Here is a 21,108-nt window from a genome sequence, read left to right on the forward strand (position 1 = left end):
CTGCTTTGAACACTGATATAAGGACATTTTTTTTTGCTACAAAGATTCACATACATGTAAAAGGTCTGAAAAGTTAAAAAGCCCAAAGTCTGTGCCAATGAGAGCTCTTCTCTCCCACAGAAAACAAAGTCCCTGAAATGCCTCGTCAGTAGTCCTGCCTTTTATTCCATGACTGGTTGACATCACACTCCGTCACCATGTCACACATTTCCATAATTTATGCCTATATCCACAGTAGAAGTGTATCCAAATACACTTAATTCGTATACTGCAGCCTTATTCCACGGTATTACTACCTTATTACATCATAATACTTTGTGATGTCTGAGACAAATCCTTTAAGCACTGTATTTATTACAGACACATTTTTTTTTCCTCATTAACCACAACACTGGACTGACCTGACCTAAAAATACAATAAGGCAAAATGACTATGATTCCACATTCGATGTATTCAAGCATTTAGAAATATTTTAACTGTCTGTATCTAAGAAAGGATAACACTTTAGGATATCAATATATTTTGAGAGGGAAATTGAAACTGGATATTTTTGATTCTATTTCTTTTGTTTTTTCCTTTTCCTGTTATTACGGAGGAAGAAATTGTCACGAGTGGAGTTCTTTGACCATCTAGTGGTGACTGAGTGTAGTACACTTCAACTGCTTCATGAGTCGTGTCTGCACCCCCCCCCTTTTTTTCAAAATGTAAAAAAGGATTTTCTTATAATGAATAAAAGAAACATGTACAGTAAAGGGCCATATCTCATTTGTTTCCAGGTTTGCACCATGAGTAACAATTGCAAGGGAAGAACCCACTGCATGGAATCACTTAAAGACGACTTGAGTTATGCGATTGGTGGTCTCAACCACCAGCAGGTGCTTTGAGTTTACTCAAGATTTGTTCCGGCTTATTCCCTGCTGTACTGCCCGTTGCTAAAGCTATCAGCCTGGCAGTGTGGGCTATTGTCTTATTAGTACAGGGAGCTATGGTCTGAACTCTTCCACTCTTGTCATGTTAAAACATGAAACGCAACTCTGTTTTCATTTTGTGGTTTGGATTCTGTCGTTGGGAGTTGCCGCGTTCATTATTATTATTATCTCACCATGCATTCTTTGTCTCATGGTGACTCATTTTCCAAGTAATTTCTTTTCACCTTTTTCAAATACGGTAAAAAAAAAAAAAAAGAAAGAAAGAAAGAAAGCAAACAAAGTGGTGCTTTGAAGCTGTATTTATTCTGTTATCCACTCATGTTGCATGGAGAATAAAGAAACTAAAACACTACCACAACTAAACCTGTGTCCTTGAAGATCCTGTTAAAGGCTTCACTCTTCTTCATGACCTTTCTGTAAGAAGAAAACAATCCAATCAGAACTTTTTATGCCTGACCAATCATTAGCGTTACTCACTGTGCATGGCATCACTCTGAATGTTTAGTGACCTTCGAACCGGAGTCACGGCTCTTTGCTCTCAGCTTGTTGACCTGACTCTCTGCAATGTCGGCCCTCTCCTCAGCTTCCTCGAGCTCATGCTGTAACTTGCGCAGCTTGCCCAGATTTGTATTGGACTGTTCCTCCTAGAAAAAAAAAAATCAACATCAGAGAGTGAGGAAAGAGCTGCTGCAGCACAGTTACTGATAAGAAGGCAAATGAACAATATTCTATTAAATGAAGGTGCAGTGTTTTGGCTTACAGCCTCCTCTGCTGTACGCTTGTAGGATTTAACTTTCAGTTGCAGCTTGTCCACCAGGTCCTGCAGACGGCTCAGATTCTTTCTGTCCTCCTCCGTCTGTTAAATTAGAAAAATACTGCTGGTTGAGGCATAACTTTTTTAATCGTTTGGCGAATGTTTATGACAGAGTCTGTAGAGTGTACCTGGTAGGTGAGCTCTTTGATGCGCCTCTCATACTTGCGCACACCTTTCACCGAGTCACTGCTTCTCTTTTGCTCCAGATCCACCTCGTTCTCCAACTCTCTCACCTTGAAAACAACAGTCATTGACACAGCCTCTGTTAATCCCATAGAAACTTGTACTGGGCAATATACTGCCAGGCGACAGAGTGGAAGTTAGAAATTCTCACCCTGGCCTCCAGCTTCTGGATCTGCTTCTTGCCACCTTTCATGGCTATTTGTTCAGCTTCATCCAGACGGTGCTGCAGGTCTTTGATGGTTTGTTCCATGTTTTTCTTCATGCGCTCCAGGTGAGCGCTGGTGTCCTGCTCCTTCTTCAGCTCCTCTGCCATCATGGCAGCATCAGTAATGGCCTTCTTCGCTTTCTCCTCAGCGTTTCTGCACTCCTGCACCGCCTCCTCCACCTCATTCTGAAGCTGAGCTGTGTCGCTTTCAAGCTTCTTCTTCTGGTTCAGCAGGCTGGTGTTCTGCACCAAAATGGTTCACAGCGAACACATAAATAACTTGGACATATTTGCATATTGTCATATTGTACTAATATACAGTGTTTACAGATTTAGACGTACCTGAGAGTGAAGCAGCTGAACTCTCTCACTGACATCCAGCAGTTCCTGCTCCGCCAGTTTACGTCCTCTCTCAGTCTGCTCCACCACAGACCTCAGCTCATCAAGTTCAGCCTGCAGCAGGTTGTTGCGCCTCTCCACAATGGCAATGTTCTCCTTCAGATCATCATTGGCACGGAGAGTATCATCCAGCTGCAGCTGAGCGTCCTGTCGAGGAAGATTTTATTTCTTATTCAGCTCATCTAAACTTAATATGGTGTTTACATTAACCATATTAAATTCCTTCTATTGTCAAACTCTGAATTGTAGTGTATAGTATATTTCTGTATGCAAACTTATTCACTGGTCAGAATGAGGCCTATACCTTCAGATGAGCATGGACTCCCTTGAGCTGCTTCTGAGCCTCTGCTGCCTGCCTGTTGGCCTGGCTCAGCTGGATCTCCATCTCATTGAGATCTCCCTCCATCTTTTTCTTCACTCTGTAAGCCTCATTTCTGCTGCGAGTCTCGGCCTCCAGGGAGCTCTGCAGAGTGTCTGTCACTCTCTGATGATTACGCTTGGCCTGCTCCATCTCCTCGTCCTTCTCAGCCAGCTTCCTCTCGATCTCAGCCTTCACCTGGTTGAACTCGAGCTGAACTCGGAGGATCTTGCCCTCCTCGTGCTCCAGAGAGCCCTGTTAAAAGAAAAGCACAAGAGATCAGTCTGTATCTTTCATGGTATCGGAAAGGTTAATTCCAGCATAATGATCAATGAAACAATTGCACGCTCAATAGACATCATTTGATTTTTGGTCACCTCAGCTTCCTCCAGAGCAGATTGTATCTCAGCCTTCTCCTGCTCCAGCTGTTTGCGCATCTTCTCCAGCTCATGGATGCTCTTTCCTCCCTCACCAAGTTGCTCAGTCAGGTCAGAAATTTCCTCTGTTTGGTCACATAAATTTGATTTATGTTTTCCCAACCTCACGATTGTATCCAGCATATGTTAAAAGACACATTAGGTGTTATAATATCTTCCTACCTTGGAGATTCTTATTTTCTCGTTTCATGGTCTCCAGATGTTCCAGAGATTCTTCATAGGAGTTCTTCAGCTTGAAGAGCTCAGTGCTGAGGGAACGAGCCTCTTTCTGGGAACCTTCCAGCTCAGTCTGGGACTCCTCATACTTCTGCTTCCACTCAGCAAGGATCTAGTTTGATAACATATTCAGCAGTATATCATTAGAGTAGATTAGATCGGGTTATTAATTCATCCCTTCCCTCAAGTGCTGTTTTCTCTCTCCCATTACCTTGTCAAAGTTTCTTTGTTTCTTGTCCAGAGCTGCAGCAGCAGCATTCGATCTCTCCACATCCACCATGAGATCTTCAATCTCCCCCTGAAGCCTGTGTTTGGTTTTCTCCAGGGAGGAACATTTAGCATTCGCTGCTTCAACAGCTTCTTCTGCATCTTGCAGGCGCTGGGCCAATTTCTTCCTATTTGACAAGATAATTACAATTGTTATCAGTCCTTCTCAGAAACATCTCTGTGCTGTTGCAGAGGAGGTAACTGGTCTTACTTTGCTTCCTCCAGCTCCTCTGTCCTTTGGATGGCGTCAGTTTCATACTTGGTTCTCCACTGAGCCACCTCAGAGTTGGCCTTGGACATGCTGCGTTGGAGCTCAGCTTTGGCCTCTTGTTCCTCCTCAAACTGCTCCCTCAACAAATCACAGTCATGGCGAGCAGACTGCACTGCATGGGCAAGTGCGTTCTTGGCCTGGAAGGATATAGTGTCAGCTTTGATAAAGTAATATTTCAACTAAGTATTCATCATGAAACTTCATTCATTGTAATTTGAGATACCTTGACTTCCTCCTCTAGTTGTCTCTTGAGGTCTTCAATCTGCTGAATGTAGGACTGCTTCCCTCTGGTCAGCTGAGAGACCAAGGAGTCCTTCTCCTCCAGCTGCCTGGAAAACTCACCTTTAAAAAAATGAAAGTTTGTAAGGCCCCATATCAAGCTTAAATTGGTGTTATATATCAGTTTGCATTATATGTTATTCATATTCTATATATTCAAATATGCCTTTCTTCGACTCCATGGATTAATCTTTTGGAGCACGATGCTAAAAGTCACATATTCAGTAGCAGTAGCAGTATAAAACACTCACTAAAATGTGAACATACGTTAAGCTGCTTACCATTTTCAGTCTGAAGCTTTGCTTTCTGCATTGTGAAGTCATTGATGGTACGCTGGCCCTCCTCTGATTTCGCCTTGTATTCAGTCATTTGATCCTCCAGTGTGCGGCACATTTTCTCCAGGTTGCTCTGAGTTAAATTACATTACATCTGCCCGTCTAACTTTTGTCAAGAAAGCAAATACAGCATGTTTCATAAAATTCTAAATACTTATATATGCATTCAATGAAGACTGGTTTTGTTTGTCTTACTTTAAGTTTGGCGATCTGCTCCATGTTGGAGACCACATCATCCAGCTCCAGTCTGAGCTCACTCTTCTCTTTCTCCAGCTTCTGTTTGACTCTCTGTAGGTTGTCAATCTGCTCTCCCAAGTCAGCCACGCTATCTGCGTTCTTCTTTCTCAGGGTAGCAGCGGTGGCCTCATGCTGCAGAGTGGCCTCTTCAAGGTCTCTACGCATCTTCTGAAACTCAGCCTCCCTCTTCTTGTTCATCTCGATCTGGGCAGCAGTGGCTCCTCCGGCCTCCTCCAGCCTCTCGCTGATCTCCTCCAGCTCTCTGGCCAAGTCGGCCCTCTGCTTCTCCACCTTGGCTCGGGCAGCTCGCTCTGCTTCCAGTTCTTCCTCCAGCTCTTCAATACGGGCCTTGATGACATTTATTAGATGATCACACATTGCAAGGGGGAATTCCCATAATGAAAAGATGATAACATAACAAATGAAACCTGTGAACCATTTACCTGTAACTCCTTCAGTTTCTTCTGGAGTTGAGAACTTATGGCTTGTTCATCCTCAATCTTACTCAGCTGCTGGCTGATTTCAAAGTCCTTCCTGCAATAAATGGTAAAATGGTTTGCATTAGTAATCAGCTTTTTGTAGCATAACGGGCCATTGTGTTTATTTGAAAAAAAAATCTTTGTCACTTTTTGAGTTTTTCCTCCAGCTGCTGCTTGTCATTCTCCAAGTCCATCAAACTTTCTTGGGTCAACTTTAAGTCCCCCTCCAATTTTCTCTTGGCTCTTTCTAGATCCATCCTTACTTTTTTCTCTTGCTCCAGTGATCCTTCGAGCTAATAGACAAAACATCACAACATTCGCTCTCTGCGTTGTGTGTGTGTGTGAGACGGTGAGATTTAGGCTTAAATACTGTACTCACATCATCAACTTGCTGTTCCAGCTTGACTTTGGCCTTGGTTAGAGTGTTGACTTTGTCCTCCTCACTCTGCAGGTCGTCCAGTGTTTGCTGATGAGCCTCCTGAAGAGCTTTCTTCTCTTTGGTCAGCTTAGCAATGATTTCATCCAAAGCTGCCATCTCTTCAGTCAGGTTTTTAACCTTAGCAAGCAGATCACAGCTGGTGTGAAGTCAGGTATTTAGAAACATTCTTCATGAATACATGTAACAGGTTTATTGAACTTGCAATAACTGTTTTTTGGCAACCTGTTAGCAGCTGTGATCAAGATGTTGAAATACATGTCGAACTTGTTAGCAGAGAGTTGCAGACGCAACCTGTTAAACTCTGTTTTACCAGCGAGTGGCAAACTGCCTTTATGCTAAAAATGCTAAAAGTTCTTGACAACTGCATGGTCATGAGCTAATTCTCTATGGGTCTGGGTCAGCCTCTCTAACCCTTGAACATTAGTATCATTGGTGCATTCATTACCTTGTTTTCTGTTGCATGCTTTTCCTTTTCCACTTTAGCCAGCGTCAGCTCCAGATCATCAATGTCCTTCTTGAGTTCTGAACATTCATCCTCCAGCTTCCTCTTCTTGGCAGTCAGCTCTGCATTCATCTCCTCTTCATCTTCCAACCTCTCTGTCAGCTCTTTGGTTTTGGCCTCAAGCTGGATCTTACTCTTGATCAGACCCTCACAGCGCTCCTCAGCATCTGTGAGATTGTCTTGTTCCTGCAGACACAACATTGTGTTACTAATCACATTTTTACAAGTATACATTTGTCAGTTTGAGGTAGAACAAATGACTGATCTTACAGATTGGACTTGAAGCTGCAGGTCGTTCTTCTCTTGGAGAAGGCTGACCATCTTTTCCTCCAGCTCTTTCTTGCGTGCTTCAGATTTAGCATAAGCCTCTTTGAGCTTTGTGAACTCCTCCTTCATGTTAGCCATCTCCTTCTCAGTCTCAGCTGATTTCAGCAGAGGTTTGATCTTGAAGTACATCTTCATCCAGGGCCAATTCTTGACGCCCATGAAGGCACGGATGTTCCACTGGATCACCAGTAAGGAGTCCCTGAGGATGAAATCAGTGAGCTTGATTAGTTTTTTCTGCACTTTTTTTTTTTTTTTTTTACATCAAATGTTAAAAGTAATTTTCTAACCTGCGCTCAACAATTTTCTGGAATTCAATCCTGGCGAGTAGTCCTCTGGATCTCGCTTGAATACCAGTAATGATGAGAGCGAGTCGATCGTCTCTCATCTCCTCAAGAACACCCAGCAGACCGGCTTTGAAGAACACCTGAAATTGACATAAAGTTCTTCTTAACCTCACCTCAGGGCAGTCATTAATTTCAAAATTGAACCCTTCTTATTTGCAGAAACAGAACCAACCTTTGTGTGACCAAGTCTATACTGCTCATGGTCAATATCCAAAGAGCCCAGCAGTTTTTCTGCTGCTTTCTTGTTGTCAATGAACTGCCCCTCAGGGATAGCATTAGGATTCAGGATGCGATATCTGAAATGATACAACAATAAAAATGACTTTGAATATAAACCTGAAGAATGTAGTTGCTCCAAACAGCAAGAAAGGTCGTCCTGCTGGAATTGACAGTCTTCTGGGAAGACTGGATAACAGACTGAGGAGGCTTTGGTTGTTGGCCAGGGAGCTTGAAATACCGGCATTGAAACTGGCCGAAGATGCCTTTGCAGCCAACTTACCAAATTGGCACACATTTGGGACACCATCCTTGGCTTTTGCACACAGGACCACTCTCAAACAGCCATCAGAAACATCACTGATAATACATCTTGTTTGATCATTTGGGAAGTGGAGAAGCACGGCTTTATAAACTATGGTTCATAAGAGGTCAGCAATGGACCACACACATAACTTGGACACAAGCTGGGGTCTGATTGCCAGACAAGATTGATCACTGATCACTGATCACTGTACTCAAGCACATTGAATGATTTGTGAATGAGCAATAAAAAAAACATTGCTTGACTTGCCTTTGTTTGAAGTCTCCATACTGGATCCTGTTAGGGAATCCCTTCCTGCAGATCCTGATGCCCTCCAGCACACCGTTACAGCGCAGCTGGTGCATGACCAGAGGATTCTCCATCGCCCCAGGAGTCTTGGTCTCATTGGGGATGATGCAGCGCACAAAGTGAGGGTGAGTTGACCTGAGGTTGGTCATCAGCTTGTTCAAGTTCTCCTGTAAATCAAGACTATAAATATCACCAGTTTCCATAAACCAAACTTAGGACATATACTCAACTTATACTTAAGACATATATTACCCTGTGCAGTGCAGACACAGTCTGGAATGAAGAACCTTTCTTCTTTCCTCCCTTTCCTCCCTTGCCACCTGAATCAGCTGTGTGGAAGATATACATATATAAGTGTAATTGTTATTTTTTTCCCTCTTGTAGTCTGGCATAATTTACGGATGAATAATCAGTAATGCTCAAAGACCCCTTACTTGAATCTGCACCAGCATATCCAGCAAACAGGGTAGCTAGTAACTTGAGGTTAGACTTCTGATACAGTCCAACTACTGTCTCATTCAGTGGGTCCTTGTTCTTCACAAGCCAGTTACCAATGTTGTAGTCAACAGTACCAGCATAGTGAACTAGGGAGAAATGAGCCTCTGGTCTCCCCTTAATAACCCTGGGCTTTTGGAAGTTGGGGCTTTTACCCAGGTGGTTGTCATACAGTTTGGCTTTAAATGTTGCATCGCTGGCTTTTGGGAACATGCACTCCTCTTCAAGGATGGACATGATGCCCATGGGCTGAAGGAAGGAATTGACTAGAATTAATTACTGGTAAACATGCCAGTTTGTCACACTAATTCTGAAATCTGATTAACTCAGTACTAACCTTCTCAATGAGTTCAATGCAGGCTGCCAAGTCCATGCCAAAGTCAATGAACTCCCACACAATGCCCTCCTTCTTGTACTCTTCTTGTTCCAGCACAAACATGTGGTGGTTGAAGAACTGCTGCAGCTTCTCATTAGTGTAGTTGATGCACAGTTGCTCAAAGGTGTTGAACTAGAAAGGTCATTCAGTGAGAGAAATTAGTTACAGGCCTGATTTCTACCCCAACCCCACATTTTCAAGTGCCTCCTTGCCGCTTAGAACAGAGTTACAAGAGGTAATGGTTGAAAGGGACAACCCTTCAAGACCCACATATGTCATCCAGCACACCATCTTCAGCTGTGGTGACTTGTCATGCATTACTATGGTAATCCTGGTTTTATCAAAATGCCATTTGCCATTCATCTGGTGCAGATAGTAAGGCATGGATGCTTGCAAATCATTAAAAAAAAACTTCACTCTATCAATCAAGTCAGGTAATCAAATTAAAAAGGATGCTGCCTCATTACCTGGCCAACCCCTATTCCAACACTGCCAGACTATACTGATATTTGAGGAGCGGTACCAAGTACAGCAATTTAGCAACAAGACTTCAGTTAAGGTTCAATGGATGGGAGTGCCACTTAACATGAAAATATGACATGACATGAGCAAACTAGCAGCATTTATTTTATGCCCACCCCTCTATCCCAACAAGAACACCCCATGCCATCAGTGTAGATGTTGAACTAAGTCATATGAGCAAGGGTGTATATCATATATTTTATAGTCACATGTCACTAAAATCTTTCATACTCACATCAAAGATCTCAAATCCAGCAATATCCAGCACACCGATGAAGTACTGGCGTGGTTGCTTGGTGGCCAGAGATTGGTTGATTCTCACCACCATCCACAAGAACATCTTCTCATACACTGACTTAGACAGAGCACTGATAGAGTAGTAGACCTAGAGCATTGCAGAAAATCAATGATATTGAATAATAACTGACTTAATTATTTAAACCCCCAGTGGATTTCAGTGGACTGCCTCCCTTTTCAACTTACTTGCTGCACATTCTGACCTTTGGTGACCCACTCGTTGCCGACTTTCACTCTCGGGTGACACAGGCCCTTGATGAGGTCAGCAGAGTTCAAGCCCATCAGATATGCAACTTTGTCTGTATCTGCACATGGATTTTGAGTAGGGGAAGCATTTACTGAGTTATTTCTATCAAAAAAGTTTCAGATTCAGGTTGCAGTTACACTCTTGTTTACATCCGTTATTTGTGATCCTGAAAATGGTTTACCCTCTGTGCCATCAGGCTCTGCTTGCTCTTCCCTCTGCTTCTGTTTGAACTTCATGTTTCCATGGTGCATGATGGCACCAGTCAGCTTGTAAATGCCGTTCTTCTCCTCTTGGGTGAAGCCCAGGACATCAAAAGCATCCTTAAACATTGAAATTAAATTTGAGTTAGTTGTGAAGTATGTGTGTTCGTTTTAAAGTTGCAATATGAAAAAAATGGCTACTTGTCTTATTTGTGTGCCAAACAGGAGCCAAACTGCTAAAGGTGGTAGGTGGTATGACAACACAGGACAGATTGGACAGCAATGGAGAAAACTGGCTAGCATGCTAACTCCAACAAATATCTCTGGAACTCAATACTATAGATGTCTGTGACATAACATCAAGGTGGTTATTTCTTCATTTCTTCAGCTGCCTGTTTCACTCACATCAGTAGCCAGCAGCTCTTCTGCATCATTGATGGAAGCTACAGTTGTCTCTCCTTGGGAGATGAAGGCGTAGTCAAAGGGGTTGTTGGTGATGAGCAGCATTTCTGTTAAAGAAAAACAAATTTCAGTCTGTTTGTACAGGACATGTCATAAGGCTGAAACACATTCTATGTTTCATCCAGCGCTCACCCAGCAGCTCTGGTTTCTGTTGGGACAGAATCTGGTAGAAGATGTGGTAGTCTCTCTCAGCCTTGAGCTGATAGGTGACTCGGGATTTCTCCAGCAGATCTGACAAAGTTATACATTGGGGTTAAAGTTTATTTCTGACCTACGAGAACTATTTTCCTACTTTAAGTAAATTGTATATTGTCAACTTACAAGTTTCAATATCAGCTGAAGACAGTTTCCCACTAACTCCGAAATGAATTCGAATGAATTTACCCTGTGATGAGATTCAATGTTGTTTGTACAGTTCATGTCACACAGTCACATCTGCACATGTACTCCCTGTGACCACACTTACAAATCTGGATGAGTTGTCATTTCTAATGGTCTTGGCGTTTCCAAAGGCCTCCAGGGCAGGATTGGCCTGGATGATTTGATCCTCCAGGGTGCCCTGCAGGTTTAACAGGTGCCAAAATTTAGGTCACAGAAGTACATTTATTATTTTGTATTATATTCATATTCATTATTATATTCAGGAAAAATTAGTGAAACCAACCTTTTTCTCTTGAGCAGCATCCTTCTTGCCAGAAACAGCTGCAATGCTGGCAAAGTACTGGATGACTCTCTTGGTGTTCACAGTCTTTCCTGCACCAGATTCTCCACTGAGAGTGAAAACAATCGTGAACTGAACACGTCTTGAAGATAAAACATAAATTCTGCTCTTCAGACTAAATTCAAATATATATTCAATTAGAGCTATGAATTACTTACGTGATAAGAATTGACTGATTTTCTCTGTCTGTAATAGAAATGACAATGTTCAGTATGAGGACATTTTCCCTTCAATTTCTGAATCATGTCAAAGTTTACAAAGAGCTGAACTCACCTGACAGCATGTACTGATAAGCATTGTCAGAGATGGAGTAGATGTGAGGAGGAGCTTCACTCCTCTTCTTTCCTCTGTAGGCATTGACAACCTGCTTATCGTACACTGGCAGCCACTTGTAGGGGTTGACAGTCACACAGAACAGCCCTGAGTAGGTCTGTGGACAAAGACACAAGGAACATAAAACCCATCAGCTAAAGATTTCTCACAGTGATGAGATGAATAGATTTGTGGTCTTTGCTCACATAGATCATCCATGCTGCATAACGCTCTTTGAGGTTAAACAGCACAGCTGGTTCATGGAGGAAGGTGAACATCGCCATGTCCTCAATTTTATCAAACTTTGGCGGGTTCTGAGGGTGGATATCAGCCTCCTTATGGACGACAGTCTGAAACAGTTTACCACAGAGAACATCTCAATATAAACTGTTGCAAAGGTCATCAAAGCTGTTAGTTTGACTGCTGTGTCACAACCACTGTCCTACTTCCATTAGTCAGTGGAAATCTGACTTACCTTTCCATCCTCAGTTTCAACGGTGACTTTGTCGCCATCTCTGCTGGTGATTTTAGCTTTGATGTACTCCACATCAGGGTCGGGCACAAAACACTGCCTCTTTATGTCAAAGGGGCGAGTCTGGGCCTCCAGACGTTCCCTGTCCGACTTTCTCAGGAAGGAAGCAGCAGTCCCAAACTCTGCCATGAGGGCGTCACCCATCTTGAAAGCTGTCAACACAGAAAAGAAACTTGGTTTGAAAGCATTCTAATACATGGCCCCTGGAGTTGCACTGATTCACTGTAAGTTTATGATTTAATACATATTTGCAGTATGCATTGAAAAATATACTTAAAATCGTGGGAATGATTGCTATTAAGAAATTTAAGTAAGTAGAAAAGAAGCCTCTGAAATTAAGAAACCAACAATTTGCAATGCAAATATATCAGCTGTCTTTTTTCTAATGTATTTCAAAAAAGTTACCTTGATGACTAATTCACAGAGGGTTTACAAACTACCAGGTGATGATTGGAGCGTATTAATCATCATATAATCATTTTATTTCGATAAACAAAGAGCATGGAGCTACTTACTTGTTTCCTGTCCGCCTTGATAGATCTGGTTTGGTGGATCCTTAGAAAGAAATAACACACAAGTATTTTATTTTCAATTCAGTAAGTGACTTTGTCAAGTCATCTGTAAAATCTATGTATATTTACCTGTAGGTGCTGTGTTCCTGTCTCTCCTCCTCATCCTGAACCCCTCTTTATATACCGTTCATCCAGGAGGCAGAACACAGCCGCCCTATAAGGTATTAGTGAAAAAACAAAGGATGAGGATCTGTATTTGGAGATAAAGGAGTGGACAACAATAACTCTCATGTCATCATTGGTTAGTCTATTAAAACCTATAATCTGGTCTTGGATCAGCATCTATTTTTGTTTTGTCCTTCAAGTGACAGCAAATTTTAAAGATAAAAAATATACATCCTTTTATTTATTTGATTTTATTTGATATTATTTGATGTTTGTACTGACATAAATGGATGTCTCTTGTTATTCACGTTATAAAAACACATTCTAAGACATTTCCTGGCCAGGATATTTTCTCAAAAGAAAAATATGTTTTTTGTGGTTATATTAATGATATAAGTCTATATATAGTCTGAACTTTGTCTGAAATTCAATCTTTTCCTTAAATTAAATTCAACTAAGGCTCCCACTGCACCTGCTGCTCTGTCACTCCCACATTAAGCACCCTGTGGGTGTCTACAAACAACAGTATTGTCTGTCTTCTATTGTCCTGGAGGATAAAGATAAACTTGTGAAGTTCCTTATCCTCGTCCTCGTTTGTCTGTCAGTGGACCTCAGCTGACACTCTAACCATCTATAATAAAAGATTTGGAATGACAGCTGCTTGCTTTCAAATGTTTCATCACTCAAACTGCAAATAAATGCCTTTGGGTCATACAGAGCACTTATCACCTTCCCCCATGTACACATTATTAGCGACAACAGGTCAATGCTTGTAATAACTGTGGGGCTAATGGCGGAGATCCTTAAATCATGTGTTTATTGAGTGGACCACCTGAAGACCTCCTCAAGAGGCCCTTTTGACTTTAACAACTTCACACTTCGGGGTTTCGCCATGACCTTGTAGGTCTTGACAGTTGGTTGTCTGCACCCGTTGTACCATTCCTAAGCACATCAAGGGCAGATCTGAGGCTGCCATTCCCAGCTGCCTTGTGTCCTTCTGCAGTCAACACTCATGAGTGCCAACAGCCTTCCTATATGTGTCTGTTGGTACACAGTACTTAGACAGATATGGCAGGTGGTAATATTCAGGGTCTTCCCTGTAGTATAGTGGTGCTGGTTAACTATCTTTGCAGGGTTTAAAGAAATAATATTAGATGAGAGGTCAATATTGTTTTTGAATTGGTTTGAGAGTCACAGACTTTAGTCCAGTCATTTCCTCTTTCAGTTTGTAGGTTTCATCCTTGTGTGTCATGTTTTCCTTCATACTTCCTATCTTTGTCTTTTTCCTGCTTGTTTTCTGTGCTCAATGGTATTTTATTAGTTGATTAAGTTGGACCATTTTTCAGTCTTCAAGTCGTCTACTCACCCAGCACTGCATTTAGTCCCTGTGTCTCATCAGTGTTCCTGCTTTTGTTCCCCTTGCCTTTCTGATTGTTCTTAATGTTTTGTATTTCTCTTCCGGCTGTAGTTGCTCCAGATTCTGCTGAGAAAATCACTAACTACCCATTCTAAAGTGGACTATATGATGAGTTTGCTAAGCTGAGCTAACTGGATGCTGGCTGTAGCTTTATATTTATTGACCAGACTAGAGAGCTCAAGATGTCAAACAAGTCCTTTTCAAGCTGCTGCAGGCGTTGTGGTCATTTGAGCTAAGTCCCTATCCGTTTCACAATTAGCAGTTCCCCGCATAATTTATTTTCAGTTTTACTGCGTGAACAGGAGAAGGATAGACATGGGTTACTGACCAAACACTCCATAACAGTGATTCTTCACTAAAAAATCACTTACGATGTTATTGACTAACACAGTCAGAAATGTAGGAGCTAGACCAGTACTAAGGACAACAAGTGAGAATGTCTCTGCCTCTGCCATTATTTCAAGAACTTTATAGAGGTGCCACTCTAAATTGTTAAATATATTTACTAAGCTGCAAACAAAGCAAAATGACACTGTAAAGGTATATTATTGAGGACTAATATTATGTTTATATTGTTAAAATTAATTTCTTCTCAAGTCATTGTCAATAAATATACAGTACAACCATCTATTTGATGGATACGATAAAGAAGCATATATATTAATGCTGTCTTAAAGACACTGGATCACTTCAGACCTTATTCTCATGCATAGTTAATGATTTTAACTACTAACTAATAGAGGAGCACATAAATGTTCTATATGCAGTCCCTGTGATCTCTCTTCTATTCACAGACTCCAGAGCCCTGTGTAATGTGGGTCAACAGGTTTCCTACTCAGTGTCTTGAAAAGTGACCACAGTGGACTGAGAGGTGTTTCTGGCACATTGTTTTCTTTCCTTTGTCCTTAAGCTCGGAGATCACCACATGACATTCATACAGCCACAACAAATGCCTTTGGCACGTCGAGGTAGATTGCAAAGGCTCATATTATATCAAACTTAGACTCACACCCTCACACTTACTGGCTCCTTCTCAAACGTACACCACAGAGCACACCAAATATGACGCTGCTATTAAAAGACAACGCCGCGTCTTCACTAGAAGCATCCTACACGAGTCAGTCATCAGTTTCCTCTCAGGAGCAGCTTTGGTGGTGGGCAGTTCTGGCCAAAAGAGAAGAGCTGTTAGGCGATCAGCCACTGAAAATGACTTCCTTCTGTCGCCACCCTGCTTTTCCAACAATAAAGTATATTTCTCAACAATTTCTCCACCTATAACAGGGTGATCTAATGGTCTAACTGTACCATTTATTACATTTACTCAGCCAAAATAACAAAAAATCTATTTAGGCCCGAATACTACAATAGTAAATTACTCAAAGCTGGGGTTGGTAAGTTGTTATAGAAATCAATACATAAAATATTCTGTCAACTAAAAAATATAATAATGTGATTTTGGCTGTTACTTATTCACATCAGTGAATAAAATGATACATTTTGTTTTTGGACAGTAATCCGTGAAATACTGTACTCTAGCGGCATCTGTCCGACATGAAATCTGAGCTCTGAGCTGCTTGCCCGCTGCTCAAAGTTGAAGATTGATTGACAGGTGGATGGTGGAGTTTTACAGCAAGAAATAGAGGACTCTATTTGTAACATTTATTTTCTTTTTATTCAGGGAGATGAAGACATGATAAATGAAGAGAGTCATTCAATGTGTTGTTTAAAAACCTTGATAGAAGCTTCAGTGTAAAAAAAAATTTAACAAAAAAATGGATTAGTCCTAGTAATGTTACTCAGAGAACACCTGACTTCTTACTTTGATAATAAATGAACTGTATGCTTTATAAAACTTCTAAGCTTTTTTTTTAATACTTAAATGTGCTCGTTCTTTCAGCTGCTTGCGCCACTGAGAGGATACAACAATGAAAGTTTGAACATCGCCATAGTTGCAGCTGTTGTACAAAACTAGGCCGGGTCGTCACCCTGTATACGGCATTCTAGTTCATACTGTAATATCACACTCCTTGTTGGCCTGCCATTGTCTCCTTCTATCTACCCTTGAGGACAAAGATAACCCTGTGAAATCGTTTTGGAATTCCTTCTACTGACCTTAAGTGAAAGCCCTGTCACGTGTCACTGTGGTGAGTGTGTGTGTGTGCGTGTGTGTGTGTGTGTGTGTGTGTGTGTGTGTGTGTGTGTGTGTGTGTGTGTGTGTGCTCTTAAACTGAGGAGTGAAAAGTGGTGTTTTCAGCCTCTAGTTCGGTTTCATATCATATGACTAAAACACTTAAACCAAGCCATCACAGAATTTGTGTTCATCAAGATGCACAATTGAGATACTCATCCAGGCAGTATCCCTGCTGTTGACAATGTGAGCCAACATCCTGCACTCCAAAACAAAACAACTTCTTCTCTCCATATTTGGAGTCTTTTGGAAAGTGAGAAAAGTCTTTGGATTCACAAGTATCTACAGTAACCGCCGGTGTGAAACCAGCTATTTCCGCGCCATGCGAAGTGTTAAGCTGTCCACAACGTGATAATTTGTCTCAGACATAGTTGGAGACGAGATCTCCTCCTCCAAGACCTCTGCATTGCATAACAAGACCCTTTCAGCACTCAAACTCCCATCCCTGAGTGCTCTAATTAGCTTTCCCAGCTTCCCCTGTCCGCGGTTCCATTCTCAGCTGTTGTGAAGCAGTTGGCCTCTGACATCGTCTTGTTCTCCTGTCGTTCTTCATGTCACCCACCTGATGTGTCTGTCTGCAACAAGTTAGCAACCCGTTTCAAGACTTCCTCTTCGGCACAAAAAGACCAAGTCCTGTCTGAAGAGCAAGGTTTATTGTTATCACGTTAGAAGAAGGGTGATTTTCTCATAAGCTTACATACAATCAAACCTCTTTTTGTAACCAGTTGAGCCGCACCCTGCTGGTTTGAGGCACTTCTGGATTAGCCTACATTTTCACCTGGAGGCTCTGTCCACTCTTTATACTGCCTGTGATACAGACAGGAGTTTTCTGATAACATCCATCCTTAATTTTTGTACCTATTTAACATTTACACAGCCACACTGCTAATATGCCGTGTTTTTTTTCTTAGCTGGTGCAATGTTTAATGTTCATTATCTTCATCAGCTTCTGTTTGTAACTTGCTCACGTAGTAGGTGAGAGTGAGAGTGCACACATTAAAATCTCAGAGCATATTTTAAGCCGGCCTCTGACTTCTAACAACCTGCCGTGATGTAAATAACAAGGTGCTGAGCTCAGCTCCACGGGTCCTGAATTTATGACTCAAACAAGTAAAGGTCAAGTGAGCTGTCGTCTGTAACGTGCCTCTGGGAAAGTGTGCAGTCTCTTTACAATGTGATAACGTGTTCCTGTACGACTGGAGGAAGTATGGCGACCTATACTCTGTCTTGCCCTGCGCTCCTCATCACTCAGCTTTCACAGCTTCACGCCTCATGTTCAAAGGGCCGCTCTAACCTTGAGGGCATTGTTTTGCTACCAGGGTGGAACATACCAGTCTGTGTTAAGGTTCTCATTCTCAGCTGCCTGAACCCACAGACACAGACAGACTGGACCGGTTGACAACAATGAGTAACTTCTGTCTCAGCACTGAAGGCACATGGAATCTGAAAATGCAAGGTGGGTTGTGGGGAGACTAAATAAACCGCTCTCTATATAAATGACCACACCAGCCTTTATTTTGTTGTTGCAGATCCTGATGTCATGCATTTTATGTTGTTAGTTTAGTCTTTGGTCATTATACAAATAATACATTTTCACCACTTTCTTAGTGCTTAGATGCTGCATACATAACCAGAATATCCTGTATGAAGAGCATTGTTGTATTAATTAAAGTGTGAGTTGTATTAGGGATAACAGAATCAGTCATCTGTAAAAGTAGCTGAGAAAAACTGCCTGTGTTCATGTTCCTAGTTTGAAGTTATAAATGATTCCTCATTTGTGGCCCATTAAACAAAGTGCAGTTACTGTAATAAGCAGTGCAGCCTACAGTGTGTTTACTGTCGTGATGTCTCCATCTTGTGGTTCCAACAGGTGCAGTCGTCAGCTGACAGTGGAAATCTCTCCTGCTACACTGATGTTACTGTCAAATGACAATAGGCACCCTGCTCATGACTGTTGTTTAAGGTATGGATGACAATAAGCTCCTTCACTTCCTATAATTTGTTTAATAGTTATCATGATTATTTATATATTTTTATCATCTTTATTATTATTTGCTGTTACTTGTTATTGAGGGCAGCTTTTGTCTTAATGGTTCCTCTGATCAGAATATGAGAGGTTGTGGCAGAGAGGAGGGGAGGAAGCTATTTCCTGCTCAGTGTCACTGAATAAACTCTGACCACCTTGTTTCTGTCACAATGTTTGATTCCGTATTTTTTTTAAAAATGTATTTTTTTTGTTCCTGTTTTTATTTATATTTTTCAGAATTCTGATTCTTATCAGTAGTTCTTTTTACACCAATGCTGAAGTTATTAACTGTTTCTTTTTTCTCCCCACATATCTGTTCTTTGTCTTTTTGATAGAGGAAGTGGCACAAATAAGAAAGTGCAAAAATGGGCAGGATGCACTGTGAGGCCTCTAACTCGTCAAGATAAGTCCACGTTTGTTCTACGGTGTTGTAATTCTATTCTATGTCATTGCTGAACTCAACACTTATATAAACTATTAACTCCCCTTATCTGCCGCCTGTTATCGCCCCTCTTACCCTCTTGTTTCAAAAGATAAATATGAATTTAATAAATCCTTAATGTGTTCACCTTGTTGCTGACATTATCAACTGTCAAATCAAATCATAGCAAGAATATTTAATTTCAATTTCAAACAATCAATTTTCTGAAGAATCATTCGTCTGGTTTTTCTTTATTTTCATGACTATTTACATTATAGACTCTCACTGAAGGCATGTGTGGCTAATAAACCAAAGTGAGAGTGCTAAAGAAGAAGTGAATGGCTGTAACCTGATAAAGTCTTAAACAGAATTTTTCATATATATATATATATATATATATATATATATATATATATATATATATATATATATATATATATATTTGTATATATATATATTTGTATATATATATATATATATATATATATATATATATATATATATATATATATGAAAAATTTGTTCGCCATACAGTTGCACGCCATACAGTTGCATATATATATATATATATATATATATATATATATATATATATATATATATATATATATATATATATATATACATACACCTTGATGTTTTGTTTTTTTCTCCAGTACCAGGGAAGATTACTTTGCATGAACTGAATGAGAAGCAGCTCTGCATAAAGTCCCATTTTAAAACCTCTCATCTCCTGTGAGGTTGGAAAGTTGACAGTGAACTACACGCAGGTTATAAATCTTTTCCAGCCACAGCAGTCAGTCTCACAACAGCAACTAAGTAAAAGAGGAGCAGTTCTACCCTTGTATTAACTCGTACTTCCTACGGAGGAAACAGCTGCTTGTTGTGTGACAACCAAACTGCCAGAGTTAATGTTGGCAACGTACATTTCTATGAACCATGGAACAAAAGCTGAAACTTAACTTTTCTGTATGTTCAAGTTCATGTTGGAACACATTATAAAAGTTTATCAAGTAAAGCAAGTAGGCTTATCCTCCAAGAGCACAATCATTTGCCCATTGTCCTATTAATATACTGTCTATCCGCCAAATACATATTGCTGTGCACAGAACAGTGTGCGCCATTACGCACCTAACCTGTCCGTACGTTACCGTCATTAAAAATCACGCAGTCAACAAGACGACCTCTCCAATATAAGCACACACAATAATCTGTTCTTCACGGCAGGTAAAACTGATGAAGCCAATATGTTGTTTATTCGTCGCAAGTCATGCGTCATGGAGGAGACGGTGGTATGGACGCAGGATGCCACTGTCATCTCTGCCCAACCTTTTCAATACCAACACGTCAAGTACAAGCTCTGAGCGCTGACTGAACACAGCAGTGAGAAGGCCTTCAAAAATACATAAATAAAACTGTGAACTTGAACTCTTTGTGACAACATATCCGGTTACACTTTCAGTTCAGGTTCAACAACTACAGCAGCTATCTCAGCTGTACACAGACAGACGGCACTGGTGTGTTTACACCTGCACCTTCTCCTCTCCCACAGTTCCATGTCTCCGTTTTTCAAAAAACGGCCGTTGCCATCTTTTTCCCTAAATGTTTGACCTTAAATATCTAAACATGTAATGCCTCAAACAAAAATAACAGTTTTTAAAAACCAATACACAACCATGAACTCGTTCCTCACATTTCGCGGGACTTTCAGCACATTCTTAACCTCTGAAAATCATTTTACACCGGATTTAATCCAAAAAAGATTTGTCTGAGATGAAGCCTTCCAGGTGAACAGGTATAATCCAAAATGTTTTGTTGAGTAGAAGTTTTCCAGTTGATCGGGTTTCCCAGATTACAACTTTCCAACAGTAAATCCGCAGTAGGTCAACTTGTCAAAGTTTAATGTGCGAATGAGAAATAAGTGAGAGCTGCAGCTTTTATAGCTTCGGTCAACGTTCTGTTTCCATGGCCTTCAGTGACGCGCGTGCGTACGTGCGTGCGTACGTGCGTGACCATGCAGGTTCTGTGCAGCAAATTAATGTTTTTAGTTTTCTTGTGTAAAATGTCATTCAAAATTCAAAAACATGTCATTCAAATGTGTCAATTGCGTAACTTCATTCGTGCCAATAAAGTTTATTTGAACTGATAGATGTAAACTGTGGGATTGTTGTGTGAGCAGCAGGTGTTTCTACAACAGCTCCAGTTATAATCTTCAGTTTGTGGGGGTCTAAAATAATGAACTGTGAGCCTGAAAAGATAAGTACACATTTACTCCACTGACACACAGATGATGAGCCGCTGGGAGCAAGTTGGTGTTTAGTATCTTGCCCAAAAACACTTTGACAAGCAGCTGGAAGCGGGGAT

General features: G+C 41.0%; 1 protein-coding gene across 1 annotated transcript; it reads right to left on the reverse strand.

Moving 5' to 3' along the window:
- Positions 1-1,221: 1,221 nt before the first annotated feature.
- LOC119008929 (myosin-6-like) lies at positions 1,222-12,159 on the reverse strand. Its single transcript, XM_037079671.1, has 37 exons — positions 11,959-12,159; positions 11,690-11,833; positions 11,445-11,601; positions 11,330-11,357; positions 11,115-11,220; positions 10,917-11,009; positions 10,772-10,835; positions 10,583-10,681; positions 10,394-10,497; positions 9,970-10,108; positions 9,728-9,846; positions 9,480-9,629; positions 8,684-8,854; positions 8,286-8,595; positions 8,104-8,180; positions 7,813-8,018; positions 7,195-7,318; positions 6,966-7,102; positions 6,622-6,877; positions 6,295-6,537; positions 5,790-5,966; positions 5,558-5,703; positions 5,375-5,465; positions 4,890-5,279; positions 4,641-4,767; positions 4,304-4,422; positions 4,021-4,217; positions 3,754-3,937; positions 3,489-3,654; positions 3,267-3,391; positions 2,836-3,144; positions 2,475-2,678; positions 2,079-2,375; positions 1,873-1,977; positions 1,691-1,786; positions 1,440-1,574; positions 1,222-1,344 (listed from the first exon to the last, which is right to left on the reverse strand). Exons 1-37 carry the CDS (start codon positions 12,157-12,159, stop codon positions 1,324-1,326), a joined length of 5,817 nt encoding a protein of 1,938 aa, XP_036935566.1. The 3' UTR covers positions 1,222-1,323.
- Between the last annotated feature and the right edge of the window lie 8,949 nt (positions 12,160-21,108).

Source organism: Acanthopagrus latus, chromosome 19 (genome assembly GCF_904848185.1).
Source record: "Acanthopagrus latus isolate v.2019 chromosome 19, fAcaLat1.1, whole genome shotgun sequence".
NCBI classification, from domain to species: Eukaryota; Metazoa; Chordata; class Actinopteri; order Spariformes; family Sparidae; genus Acanthopagrus; species Acanthopagrus latus.

Coding starts and splice junctions, on each gene's coding strand:
- LOC119008929 (XM_037079671.1), bottom strand. CDS start 12,159: ATGGGTGACGCCCTCATGGCAGAGTTTGGGACTGCTGCTTCCTTCCTG. Junction 11,358..11,444: donor TTATCAGTACATGCTGTCAG/GTGAGTTCAGCT, acceptor TTTCTATTACAG/ACAGAGAAAATCAGTCAATT. Junction 4,423..4,640: donor AAAGCTTCAGACTGAAAATG/GTAAGCAGCTTA, acceptor ATTTTTTTAAAG/GTGAGTTTTCCAGGCAGCTG.